At 46.6% G+C, this 13596-nt stretch overlaps 1 protein-coding gene across 1 annotated transcript in view; it reads left to right on the top strand.

Annotated features, from left to right (window-relative positions):
- The first annotated feature begins 845 nt into the window (after positions 1 to 845).
- Positions 846 to 13596, top strand: part of PTPRT (protein tyrosine phosphatase receptor type T) — a 1090723-nt gene continuing 1077972 nt past the window's right edge. Inside the window, exon 1 of the mRNA XM_065919188.1 lies at positions 846 to 933. Within this exon, the coding sequence (XP_065775260.1) occupies positions 846 to 933 (88 nt within the window). The remainder of the gene's footprint in view (positions 934 to 13596) is intronic.

Here is a 13596-nt window from a genome sequence, read left to right as displayed (position 1 = left end):
AGGCTGATGAGGTGGGTGGGGGACGACTCCGGTGCACCGATGCACCAAGAAGTGTGTGTGTGTGTGTGTGTGTGTGTGTGTGTGTATGTGCGTGCATATCTATGTGTGTGCTGGTGGTGCGGTGACGACTCTTGCATGGAATTCTCATCTTCGGGCGTGCCGGAGACCCTCGTTAGTGGACACCTGCTTCTGTTTAGGGCAGAGGCCCCTCCCATCACCCCCATTCACCTGGCTCCCCATCCCGAGTCCAGACGGCTGCCTCCGCCTTCCCCCCTTTCGCACCCGTCCCCCATTCACCTGTTCGCCCACTCCGAGTTCAAACGGCAGCTCCCTCTCTCCCTCCCTGCCACCGCCCGCCGATACCTGAGCCCCAGCCGGGCAGACGGTGCACGCGGCGGCTCGGCTCCGGGTGAAGAGGCGAGACCCCGCGGGGAGCATGGGTGCGGGGGCGCTGCGTGTAGGCGCGTGACTGTGCGAGCTAGCGGCCCCGAGCCGGCTGGCCGGGCGAGGGTGCGCGGGGAGCCCGCGTGGGCCAGGCGCGGGCGTGTGCGAGGCGCGGGCGTGCGCGCGAGGGTGTGTGCGCGGCCGAGGCGGAGCGCCGGGCGGGAGGGCGGCGGCGGCGGCGTTAGGACTCCGGGGACACCGCCCCCCGCCCCGCGTCCCGCCCCCGCCCAGCCTCCCGCCTCAGTTCGCGCCGCGCCTCGGCTTCGAGCGCAGCGGCGCCGGCTCCCGGAGCCCAGCGGCGCGCACCGCCTGCGGCCGCGCCGGCAATGCGGGGCCGCCCCGCGCCCGCCCCAGTCCCGGCCCCAGGCCCCGCGGGAAGGGGCTGAGCCGCTGCCGCCCGGATGGCGAACCTCGCCGCGCTCGCCTTCAGCCTGCTCCTGCGGCTGCAGCTGCAGCCGCTGCCCGGCGCCCGGGCGCAGAGCGCCGCAGGTGAGTGCGCCCCCGATCCCCGCTCCCTCCCCGGCGCATCCCGGCGTCCGCCGCTGGGTCCCGGGCAGAGAAAGTTGTGCGGGCTCGAGGGGTTTGCCGGAGCCCGGGTCCCCGCCTGCAGCCGCGGGCTGCCTCGTCCAGGCGCGCCCGGGCCAGCGAACCCGGCCCTCGGCGTCCCTCGGCCGGCCGCGTTCGGTCAAGTGCCCCGCTTTACTTTCCTGCCGGTCCCCGGGCTCGAGTAACTTTCTGCGGCTGCGGAGAATATTTCCGCTTGCCGCCTCCCACTTGTCGGAATCTGTCACTCGAGTGTTTGGGGCGGCGAGATGAGAAGCGGCATCGACGCCCGGGGTGGTGGTGGGGGGAGCGTCCTCTCTCCGCAGCTTCCTGGGCAGCGCGCGCTTTTCGTGGGGAGGACTGGTCGCCAGCAGGCCGAGGCTGCCGGGGAGGTGGCTTTTCCTTTCACTCGGGAGATCCAGGCGGCTCCAGACTTGCTCTAACCATGCTGCGCCCCTGAGCTTGTCCTTACGCAGCTGGAAGCACGGCGGGGGTGTTCGTGTTCAAGACATAGACGGCGAGCCCTCCTTCCTACCCCGTGGTTTCCATCCCAAGTAAACGGGCGCCCCTGTGAAGGCCCTTTCGGTGTCGCGGCTTTGACCCGTGAGCGTGTCTGCTCCAGAAAAGTTTGGGGGACTCGTATTTGGGCTTGGCCGTGGGAAGGAGGCGAGTAGACGTAGTTCCCCTAGTGTGTGTGGGATCACCCTGGCGGCCTCCTGATGGAAGCTGGCCTGTACCGGAGGCCAGCAGGACCCGGGGTGGGTGGGGTCTTACACATCCCAGACCCCACCGGAGGCAGCTTCCAGCCCCGAGTCCCCCAAAGGGTAGGCGGTGGGGGAAGGAGAGAAGGGAGGAAGTGGTGCAGGTATGCTTCCAAGTTCGGAATCATTTTGAAGTTTCCTAGCACCAATTAGCTCAGGTGTGACCACGCAGAGGGGAGATTGCCGGGAACACAGGGGCAGGCAGAGATGAGCAGGTGGGACTCAGGATAAGATGCGTTTTGAATTGATGACTAGCCGCGGTGCCCATCTATTATCACGCTGAAAGCGAAGAGAAAGAGAAAGAAACCGTGGGCAGTGTAATCTCCTTAAATAGGCTTCTTCCGAGGCTAAGAGCCGCTGGAGTGACCTTCCCTGGGAAATGCACTGGGGTCTTCCTTACTCCAAAGTGGAAACTGAATATGGGACTTATGCGAAGGGGGATAGCCTGCTTCGTGGCTGGGAAGTTAGGTGACTAGGACACTTCTTTCGAGGTGTGTGAAGCTGAAAGGTTGGCTTAGCCAGTAAGAGAGGAGGGACAGCCGCACATCATTCTGAAGATGGTGCACAATTCTGTTTCCCTCGTTTCAGATCTGTGGTAGGTGTGCAGGGAAGGAAGGAGGGTGTTTGGGGGCATTCCTGGGGACCAAGCATCACTCATGACTTACCTTTCCCTATCCTCCAGGGCCTGGGCGGCCTGCCACCCGTGAGTGATACTCACGTTCCCTCCGCGAGAATCAGTATCAGAAATATTCCTCCACGAGTCTCGTAGCGTTCTTGGGCAGCGTGCGGTAAAAACCGTCCGGGCTTGGGAAGCTGCCTGATGCTGGAAGCACGCCGGTTCCGGATGCTCCCGCCAGGTGGCGCTCGCCCACAACTGTTAAAATGCAAATCTAGTTGCTTTCATCTCCGGAATAGAACTTCTTTTCAATTTTTAAATGAGTAATGTGTTTATTCAGCAGCCTTTTGTTAAAACATTTAGAGAAGTGTGAGGAGCGAGCACCTTTTCTTTGTTTGCTCTTCGGAACACTGGGGAAAGAAAAGCAATCCTGGAGTGCGGTTTGGGAAGAAATCTGCTGTTAGGGAACCATGCTTCTTTTGATTTTTCCTGAGCAGAGTGGCTTCTCTGCAGACCCCGTGTAGCATGTACTTAGCAAGTGGCTGCGTTTGTTCCAAGGACTCCTTAAACGAGAGGGGATTAGCTTGTGTTGGAGATTTGATGCATTCTGAGCCTCACTCATTTGTAAAAATGGGAATTTTCCGTGGTATCTCCTCTCTCTGGTTTGATGCTAACTAGACCAGTTAATTATTTTCCCCAAGTTTCTAGTACCTGCACTTGTAGATGCAGGAATGCTGCAAATGTTGACTTTTAAAAACGGATTTATCTTCATACTTTATTTCTAAATGGAGACACTTTGATATCCAAATCTAGTATAAATTGACTCAGTTTGATTTCTTCAAAAGATCTGATTTAAAACTTTTGGCAAGTTTGGGTAAATAATATGTTTAAAAACTCAGTGGTGTGCTCTCCATAGTCTTTTTGTCTGGAAATTCCCAGCCTCAAAAACAATTTCAGTTTGTAAGCTTACATCCAAGTACACAGTTGGGGTGATATGTTTTGCTGTAACATGTTGGTCACGGTGTCCAAAAGTCAGTGGTGAAAGCTTGTCATCAAAAGGCAGTTTCCTTCTTCTTTCTTGTGAGATGTGTTTTATGAGCCAGGATGATTTTTGTAAGGAATGATGGTTAAAAAAAAAAAGAAAAGCATTTAAAATCAGACTCTGAAAAGTGTGACAAAAACATGGTTTGGGATGAGGAAAGAAGGAGACAGTTAAACAAATGGATGAGGGAATCATTCATTTATGTACTAGTGGGTTTTGGCATCTGTACATTGAGAGCAAAAACGGATCTGAGACGGACTGACTTGTGATGGCAGTTGTTAGCGATGTAGTCGTTTAACTTCATAATCGTTACCTCTGGGGAACTGTTAGCAGTACAGTCAAATTTGACTTTCTCTCCTGGATTGCTTGATTTGTTTCCTAATAAAAGAACAATTAACGTGCAAAGCTGGCTTGAATTCTGTTTCAGCAACAATCGCAAGCATGTTCGCAGCGAAAGCAGACCACTGTCTTGGGTTGCAACCCACTGCCTCTCTCCTCTCCTCTTCTTGCTTAGCCCCAGCGCGGCTCCTGCAGGCTCCAGACTGCCAGCTGAGACGGCGTCCTCGGTAGTAGTGTAACTGTCACCTTTCAGAGCCACGATCACAGGACTTTACGCATCATTCTTTTGCACACGGGATACTCCCATGACACTCTGGCAGTGTGTTGCTGTGGAAACAAGAGCAGTGTCATATAGGTGGTGGGTCCCTGATACATATTTATTTATGGTGATGACGAGATGGTAGAATCTCATGGCAGCTATGGTGTGTGTGTGGGGGGGGGGGGAGTTTAACTCAGGAGGCAGCCTGATTGAGCAAAAAAAAAAAAAAAAAGTATGAGCTTTGGAGTCTTAAGTCCTCAGTTTGAATTCTGCTCCTGCCTCTTTCTAGCTGTGCCAGTGTGGGCAAGTCACTTATTTACTCCTCGAATCCCCAGCTCCTCATCTGTCAGGTGAGAATGAATATAGTTACCTTGCTGGATTTTGTCAAGACTCGATAAGATGATACACGCAGAGTGAGTGCATTGTACAGCTTCGTCCTGAAGGGGCGCTTTTTCTCGTACTTGCCCTGACTTTGGTGTATGTACGCAGGCCAAGGGGACACTGGTGTTGAGCTCAGTTATGAATTGAAAATTAGCCGAGTTTTGGTGATGATTTTTAGTTCTTCTCCTCTTTTTTTTTTTTTTTTTTGGCGGGGGCGGGGGAAGTTCTTGATTCTCTGCAGCCACTTTTAGAAAGAGATTTGGAATGAAACAGGTGTTACTAATACATTTGGCCATTCAAAGATAGGCTTGTTTGTTTCCAAGCACACATCCTGTAAATGAGAACAGAGAGAAAACCAAGTAGTCGCACGATGTAACAGGCAAGCGACTGCTTGTGTCTTCTCTCGCTTCCTACCACCCCCCTCACACTGTCTTTCTTGCCTTCGGGCTCTACCTCCTGCTCTATTTCTATCTCTTACCTAACCTAGAAATCAAGTGCTTGGCACTCTGGGGCAGTGGGCAGAAAGATGCTTCGTGCACTTGACAAATAAGCAAACACTCAGTAAACACATGGAGGGCTGTGGCATTCCAAGAAATAAAAAGCTATGAGATTATTGAAAACAAACCATGCCTGACAGGTGTAATAGCATTTGCAGGCACATTACAGAATTGGGGCTAGGAGGCAGTACCCATGTAGATATTAGAAAGCAGTTAGAGTGTCTTGTGAAATCTTATAAAGTGGATTCAAATTGGTTTGGAGAGGAAGAACGCCGCAGGTTTTTTATGGATTAAGAGCAATCAGAGGCAGCCAAAGAGACGGGGGATCCCTGGTGGTGTGTGCAGGTGGGACAGGGTGACCAGTGGGGGTGATGGCCTTCAGCATTGGAGGTGGCCTTGCTGGACACTCTAAGTTGCCTGGAAGAGGGAGCAATGACCATGATAATAATTATTTATTGTCTATCGGTAAGAGTTACAGGTGCTAAAAAAGATAGAGGGCTGTAGTGAGGATGCAAGGCATAGATCCCAAGAGATCTGCCAGAAGTCAGCTGTGAAAAATTGGGAATTAATGTGTCAAAAAGGCCGAGTGTGAAAAGGTGAGGAGAAATGGTGAGGCTTCTGGCTAGTTTTATTTCAAAATGTCAGCACTATTTCCCTTGGAGTATCCTAGGTATTATTATTTACCCAGGTGAAGGCTGCTCCAAAGTCCCAACCAGATCTACCATCAATGGGTGACTGATCCATGGAAGCAAGTCCATAGCGTTAGACTTAATTTTTCACCCTGGAGTCAAACTGCCGAAGTCTGTCTGACACACATACACACATTCGCTGGCACATGAGGGGAAGAGTTAGAAAATATTTCCAATTTCTTGGATATTCAGCTTACAATTTTCATTTCAGGCTGGATGGGCGGGGGGGGTGGTTGGTTAAAAAAAAAAAAATGGTGACGCCACTTCAGTAAGCAGTTTGGCAGTTTCTTTGAAAAGTTAAACATACACTTGCCATAGGATCCAGCCATTCCACTTCTAGGAATGTACCCAACAGAGATGAAAACATATGTCAACACAGACACGTACGCAAATGTTTATAGCAGCGTTCTTGATGGTCGCCAAAAGCTGGGAACATTCCAGATGTCCCTCAACTGGTGAATCCATCCAGTGGATTACTACTAGCAAGAAAAGGAATCAGCTGTTGATACTAGGCTGTAGCATTGGATGAACCTCAGAAAACATCACATTGAACAAAAGAAGCCAGACGCAAAAGATTACATATTACATTAACTATTCAGAGAAGACAACTCTGTGGAGACAGAAGGCAGAACAGTAGTTGCCCGGGGCTGGGCATGGGAGCAGGAATTTGTAGCCAGTGGGCATGAGAGAACGTTTTAGAGTGATGGAAAGATTTGAAAACTGGAGGTGGTGATGGTTGAGTAATTCTCTAAATCCCCGCTCCTGGCTTGTGATATGAACTTGGTAAGTTACTTCGCTCTTCTGAACCTTTATCTCTGCATCTGTGAGTGGGGCACACCAGTGCCCTAGTTCTTCAACAGCCAGGGTAACTCCTATTTATTGTCAAGCTCGGTTCCTGGCATGAAACGGGCACCCAGTAAACAGCATCACTCTTACTTATGCCTTTCATGTGTGCGTGCGTGCTAAGTCGCTTCAGTTGTGTCTGACCCTTTGAGACCCTATGGGGTGTAGCCCGCCAGGCTCCTCTGTCCATGGGATTCTCCAGGCAAGAATACTGGAGTGGGTTGCCACGCCCTCCTCCACGGGATCTTCCTGACCCAGGGATCGAACCCATGTCTCCTGTGTCTCCTGAATTGGCAGGCAGGTTCTTTACCACTAGCGCCACCTAGGAAGCCTTGCCAGTCTCCAAAATAGTTTGTTGCATTCGTTTTCTACAAGCCTTTATTTGTGGTGGTTCCCCCCATCCCCTTTAGGCTCTTTAGGCTCTGAATTAATAAATCAATGAGCTAGCTTTTCCCTCTCATCAGTTTGGCAAAAATGAAAAAGTTTAAGACTATCAAGTTTTGACAAGGATCGGAGCAATTAGGTGGCTTTGTTCATTGTTGAGTAGTGAATATTGAAATAGCTTTTCTGAGTGCTCATTTGGCAATGTCTGTTAAATTTGAGAATGTGAATGTTTTCTGCCTGGAGTGTTGCGGTAGGCTTTGGATTGATGGTGGAAGGGGAAGGAATAGACCATTCATCCATCTTTCTCATTAAGCCAAGGATGTAGAAATTGGGAAGCCCCCTGCTCAGGGGCAGATACATGTTTTTGGCTTCTTAGTTTCCTAACAGGATGAACAGCTTTTAGGGGTGAGGAAAAAAGTTCCATCCTTGCATTTTTCTGTCTTTTGGGGGTTTCTGTCAACACCCTGGAAGAATGTGTCCCTGGCTGTCCCTGTGCTGTTCTTCAGATGTTTATTAACCTCAAACATTCTGGGCATCACGACCACATCCAGGGGAATGTCACCCACATTCCCAGCTCCAGCTTCCCAAGACCCTGGAAATCCTGTTCCTCTCAGATCACCCCGACTTTGCTTTACTCCTGTTTATCCCAGTGGTTCCAACGCCAGTCATGAGATGGCAAGCCCATTTGTTTTGGACCTTTTGTAAATCACGGTGGATGGTTATTATTCATCTGCTTAAGGGTCATGTATTTGTCTCTTTGGAACCAAGCATGAATTCATGGACTCAACATCAGCAAGGAGAATGTTTTAAACACTGCTTAAGGCTTTGATCCTCATGAACAGGTGGCCTTGGATGGTCTGGATTTGCTTTAATGGACTATAATTATGCCTTCTCCACTGCTCAATTGGCCACAAGTAGGTCAATGACAGCCCCTTTAAACCAGTTCCTTTTTTTTCCATTTTCAGACATCTTTGACAGCATCCTGACTTTTATGTGACAACAAGGAACTTCAGGCTTACCTCCAGGTTTTCTGTTTCAAACATCCAGTCAGTTATTTCTTACAAAGAGACCTGGTCCCTCTTTATGGAGATGTCATAACCTGAGCTGCCCATTGTAATGTTTTATTTGTATACTGGAAGAGAACTGAATAAAACAAGAGCTGTTGGTAATGTTAGGGAGAGAAAAAGACATTAAAAAATTAATTAATTTATTTTATTTGGAGGCTAATTATAATATTGTAGTGTTTGCCATGCATTGACATGACTCAGTCATGGGTGTACATGTGTCCCCCATCCTGAACCCCCCTCCCACCTCCCTCCCCATCCCATCCTTAGGGTCATCCCAGTGCACCAGCCCTGAGCGCCCTGTCTCACGCATTGACCCTGGACTGGTGATCTATTTCACATATGGTAATATAAAAAAATGTCTCAGTGCTATTCTCTCAAATCATCCCACCCTCGCCTTCTCCCACAGAGTCCAGTTCTTTACATCTGTGTCTCTTTTGCTGTCTCGCATATAGGGTCATTGTTACCATTTAAGAAAGACATTTTTAAACAGCATGCCTCTATGACCATTTATCTCTTTGGGTTTTTTTAAAAGTTGATTTGATCATGCAGATATATTAATTAAAAAATAATTTTGGCATTGTCTCAGCATGTGCTTGCCTGTGAGTATAGCCTCGACGTTGATGCCACCGTTTCTTCTTTTCTTAAGCATGTTGGAATTAGCCCTTAAGTGCATGGGTCCAGGTGCTCATTGTCAGTGTTTTTTGGGCACCAACTTTCTTTTTTTATTTTTTTAATTAACTAATTAATTTTTTTCCATTTATTTTTATTAGTTGGAGGCTAATTACTTTACAATATTGTAGTGGTTTTTGCCATACATTGACATGAATCAGCCATGGATTTACATGTGTTCCCCATCCCGATCCCCCCTCCCACCTCCCTCCCCATCCCATCCCTCTGGGTCTTCCCAGTGCACCAGCCTGAGCACTTGTCTCATGCATCCAACCTGGGCTGGTGGTCTGTTTCACCCTTGATAGTATACTTGTTTCAATGCTATTCTCTCAGAACATCCCACCCTCGCCTTCTCCCACAGAGTCTAAAAGTCTGTTCTGTACATCTGTGTCTCTTTTTCTGTTTTGCATATAGGGTTATCATTACCATCTTTTAAAATTCCATATATATGCGTTAGTATACTGTATTGGTCTTTATCTTTCTGGCTTACTTCACTCAGTATAATGGGCTCCAGTTTCATCCATCTCATTAGAACTGATTCAAATGAATTCTTTTTAATGGCTGAGTAATATTCCATGGTGTATATGTACCACAGCTTCCTTATCCATTCGTCTGCTGATGGGCATCTAGGTTGCTTCCATGTCTTGGCTATTATAAACAGGGGCACCAACTTTCTAAAAGGAAAAACAGAAACCCAGTCTCACCCTAAGGCAGCTTGGTGAGTTGTCTGTTGCTGTGTAATCGGTTATCCCTCAAGACTTTGTGACTTTATCTTCTCACCATTTCTCTGAATCAGGACTCTGGGTGGCACAGCTGGCTACTCTGGGTCTCTCCCAAGCTGCAGTCAGGATAGTGGCTGGGGCTGTCATCACCTGGGCTCAAATGGGGAAGGGTCTGCTCCTGAGATCGCTCACAGGGTTGTTCGGTTGATTCAGTTACTCATGACTCTTGGACTTGAGGGCCTTAGTTCCTCATGAGCTGGAGGGAGGCCATCTGGGTTCCTTGCTACATGGACTTCTCCATCACAGCATGGTACCTGGCTTCACCAGAGTGGGATGTTGAGGGGGTCAGGGAGAGTAAGAGCAAAAGCTGGAAGTCAGTCTTTGCAACCTCATTTCGAAAGTGACATCCCGTCACTCTTGCCATGTTCAAGTCAATTTGCTGGGTTCAGCTCACCCTCAAAGGGAGGGAACACCTAAGGTCTTGACTCTCAGCAATGGAAGATCTTTCAGAATCACGTTAGGAGCTCAGCCTCAGGAACCTCAAGTAAATGACCCATGGTATAGGAAATTTCGGGTCTTGGAGAAAAATACAAACATCACTTTTAAAGTGTGTTCACATCTTTTCAATCTTTTTATTATTTTGGGCACCAGTGTCAGTTCAGTGTCAAGATTTTACTCTCTAAAGGACTTTGAGTTAAGAGATTTATTGTTTCACAATTGACTTAAATCTTAAAAAATTATGAAAGCCAGAAGGTGAAAAATGAATTAATATGAAGATTCATCAGAAAAATTTATAAACCTCACCCTAAAAGTTGAAGTACTGTGTTTTTGTAAGACTGTAAAATGATCACACTAGTATGTAAGCTCCACAAGACCCAGTTAATAGGAAACAGTAGGTTAGGGTATTAATAAAATTTAGCTGAAATTTGTTAGTTTTATTGCATACGGATACTCAATAAAAAATTTAGTGCTTAATATTTTAGGCCTTTTGGACCTATTTTTAGACAGTTTTTTTCCTTTTAATTTTCACAGGCTAAAACTGAGAATTAAGTTGGCAGTGATTAAAAGGCTTAATGTAAATATACAAATTATTATATGGATCAAAATATGTCCTCTCTGAACTTTTAGATTTGATTGCTGAGGCAGTAGTACAGTCATTAAAGAAGAACATCAATCAGTATTTTGGTGACGCTAGTGGTAAAGAACCTGCTTGCCAACACAGGAGAGTTAAGAGACACAAGCTCAATCCCTGGGTCAGGAAGATCACCTGGAGGCGGAAATGGCAACCCACTACTGTAATCTTGCTTGGAAATATCCCATGGACAGAGGAGCCTGGCAGGCTACTGTCCATAGGATCAGACTTAGTACTTACACATGTGTGAATGGGGCCCACGAAATCTTCCAGGAAGGATGGTTTTGTGAAATCTAGATGGGCTGACCAGACATTAGAGCCCCTGATGGGGATGTGCTCCAGAAATGTACCTGTTTTTACACATTGCCTCTTTGCTTGGTGTTGGCAGTGATGGTTGCAAAGGTCCCCACTGTGCTTGTCTAGGCAGTTGTCTATCAGTAAGTAGGTGGGAGGGTGACCAGTTTACAATGGTCCCAACTCCAGGCCTTTTTGGACTCACCTCTGCAAGGTGACCTTGAGGAAGGAGGAAACCAAGACGCCCCGAGTTTGCCCTTCATCTGCCTTGGGGAAGTGCTTGTCTGGCTTCCACTTTCAGGGGCTTGGATTTTTGAGCAGTTTCTCACTTATTCATTGTCATCCTCAGTCCTTCTGAGCCAGACTGCAAGGTTGGGTGCCAGGCACTCCTCCTGCTGTGAAGGAGGTGGGGGCATACTTGTCCTTGGTGTGTAGGTGAGGCTGCTGCACGTGGTTCTGTGAAGCTTGCATAGCTCTACACGCAGGGCTGGGTAAAGGATCTCATTCTGCTCCACTGGACCAGTTTTGAGTTCAGAACTGTTTCATATCTAGTCTCTCTCCTATTTCCAGATCCAGAGCTCTGATCTTTTAACTGTTATTTTTTCTTACGCTTGCCAGATATTTTCCGTTTATCCTCTGTTTACCTTTTACATTATCCTTTTACCTTTTTATTACAGGAAATGTGTACACTGGGTTGGGGTAATGGTTTTTAGCTTGGAAACTTCAGAACAAAGACTTTAAAGAAGATTCTAACATGTCTCAAACCAGGACTGCGGAGGGGTGGGGTGGGAGGAATGAGCAGTTATAGTCAGGGTCTAGGAGCATGGCCAGCCTTTTCTCTGTACCTCAGTTGGCTCCAGTTTAGGATAGTTATCTTCCTCTAAACACAATTGTCTAGAACAGAGCAGAGGGCAGCTCTCGGACACTTGAGTTGCATTGTCTTGAGGCCCTTTAAATTGGATTTATGGAGGAACTGTGGAACCTCCTGGCAAAAGGAAACTTACAGTTTCCAACTGCTCAGATGCTCAGCTCAAACATGGAAAAACCTTAACTGAACTCCATAGCACTTGTGCTTCAAACAGAAGTTTAAAAAACTTTGCTGGGGGATGCACTTATCAGTGCAAATTTTCCATTTCAATTAAGTCTTAAATTTTCTGTACAGAGGACATGTATTCCAAGTAGAACATTAATCCTGGCACTTGACCCCTTGAACACAATTTTTGGTGGAGGAGTACAGTTAATCTGAACAAATCCCAGAGTTTCAAGGTCATCATTGTGTGTAAAGATATGTGTGTATTTTAAAAACAAATTTTTTTTTACCTATGATATTTCTTTTTAAAATATTAATCTGTTTATTTTAATTGGAGGATAATTACTTTACAATCTTGTGATAGTTTTTGCCGTACACCAACATGAATCGGTCACAGGTTTACATTAAAACAGAATTTCTTAGTTTAACTTGGGACCTCTCTCTGTACTGGTCACTCTTTTAGTGAAGGTTGAGATGTCAGAACTTTCTTACTTTATTATCTTTATGTCTTCTCACCCATAAAATGTTCAGCATACATTTAAATTCACTTGTATGCAGAATCACATTGTTATTACTTTTACCTGAGAATTGATTTAGCAAGCGCTGAAGCATTTCTCAATTCCATTGTCATTTTCTCTTAACTCCAAAACCTCAGCAGCTGTCGTTTGTCCCCCCAGAATTGCTGATGACCTCTTTCACCTGGAGCTCTAGGAATCTTGGTACTTCCCCATACCAGCCTCCCTTGATGTCTAAGTGGGGGTCCTCCCTTTGTGATCTGTACATTTTGGCTCAAATCTGACATTTCCTCCTCTTTTTTTTTTTCTTTTCTTTTTGCATTTCCGCCTTTTGTGGTCTGAACTTCCTTTGGAGAAAATTCTTAGTCTGGCTACTGTTTTGGCTCACATAGAAGCTTCCAGGAATTATGCCTTGAGCTCATTGCTCTTGGCTCAGCCATCTTTTTTTTATGTGCAAGGTCCAAATGATTGGAGGCAGAAGAACAGTGAATAACTTTCCCTTGGCTCTGCGCCTCTCACAAAGATTCTCACGTTTCAGGCATCTCTTACTTATTGTTTCCTACCTCGGCATTCTGATCTCAGACTAAAATCTGGCCATGACAGTGAGTGAGGCATGCTTGTTCCACTTCTGACACCAATGGCAGAGTTAAAATGGATTAGAGGTTATCTGTTTGTGCTCCTAACTTCCATAAATTCCTGATTTATTTAACCAGAGATGCAGGATATCATGGAAGGGAGGTGACTACACAGAGATGAAGCAGATGTAGTGTCTTGGTCTGACTTTTTCTGGCCTCTTGGTTCCCCTCATGGAGTGCCCATCTGCTAGTGACACCTTCAACACTGGCAGAATCCTGTTTATACACAGAAGCAGCCCAAATTTTGCTGTGCCACTGCATATAAGATCTTGGAAGATTTTATACTAAAAATATGAGCATCTATTAAGAGATATTTACAAATATTTACAAAAATGTTCTTCTGGTTCACGAAGCAAACTCAGCATCTGCAAGACCACGTCCTTTTCTGTAGGAAGAAAAAAGAGAGCCTATTTTATGGATGTAACAATTGAATATTGTATTACTGATCACACTCTGTATGTTTATGTTAGTATAAGAAGCAAAATGGAAGGCTGCCCTTTGCAAAATAAGTATAGAGAGAAATGGAATTGAGATGGTTACATAAAGGGCATTTTGGCCTTAATTTGTGATATTCTATTTCATTTGAAATGGAGAATGCACTTAAAAATTTGTAAAACTCAGTTGATAATTCCTGATAGAGAAGAATATAGGTGTTAATTACACTTCTCTTTGCAATGGTTCTGCATTTAAATTATTTCCTTAAAAAGCAATACCCTTGTAATTTAAGATTTGTT

The sequence above is a fragment of the Muntiacus reevesi genome, chromosome 2 (genome assembly GCF_963930625.1).
Source record: "Muntiacus reevesi chromosome 2, mMunRee1.1, whole genome shotgun sequence".
NCBI lineage: Eukaryota > Metazoa > Chordata > Mammalia > Artiodactyla > Cervidae > Muntiacus > Muntiacus reevesi.
Note: the sequence above shows the minus strand (reverse complement) of the source record. Positions and strands in the feature narration are given on the sequence as shown.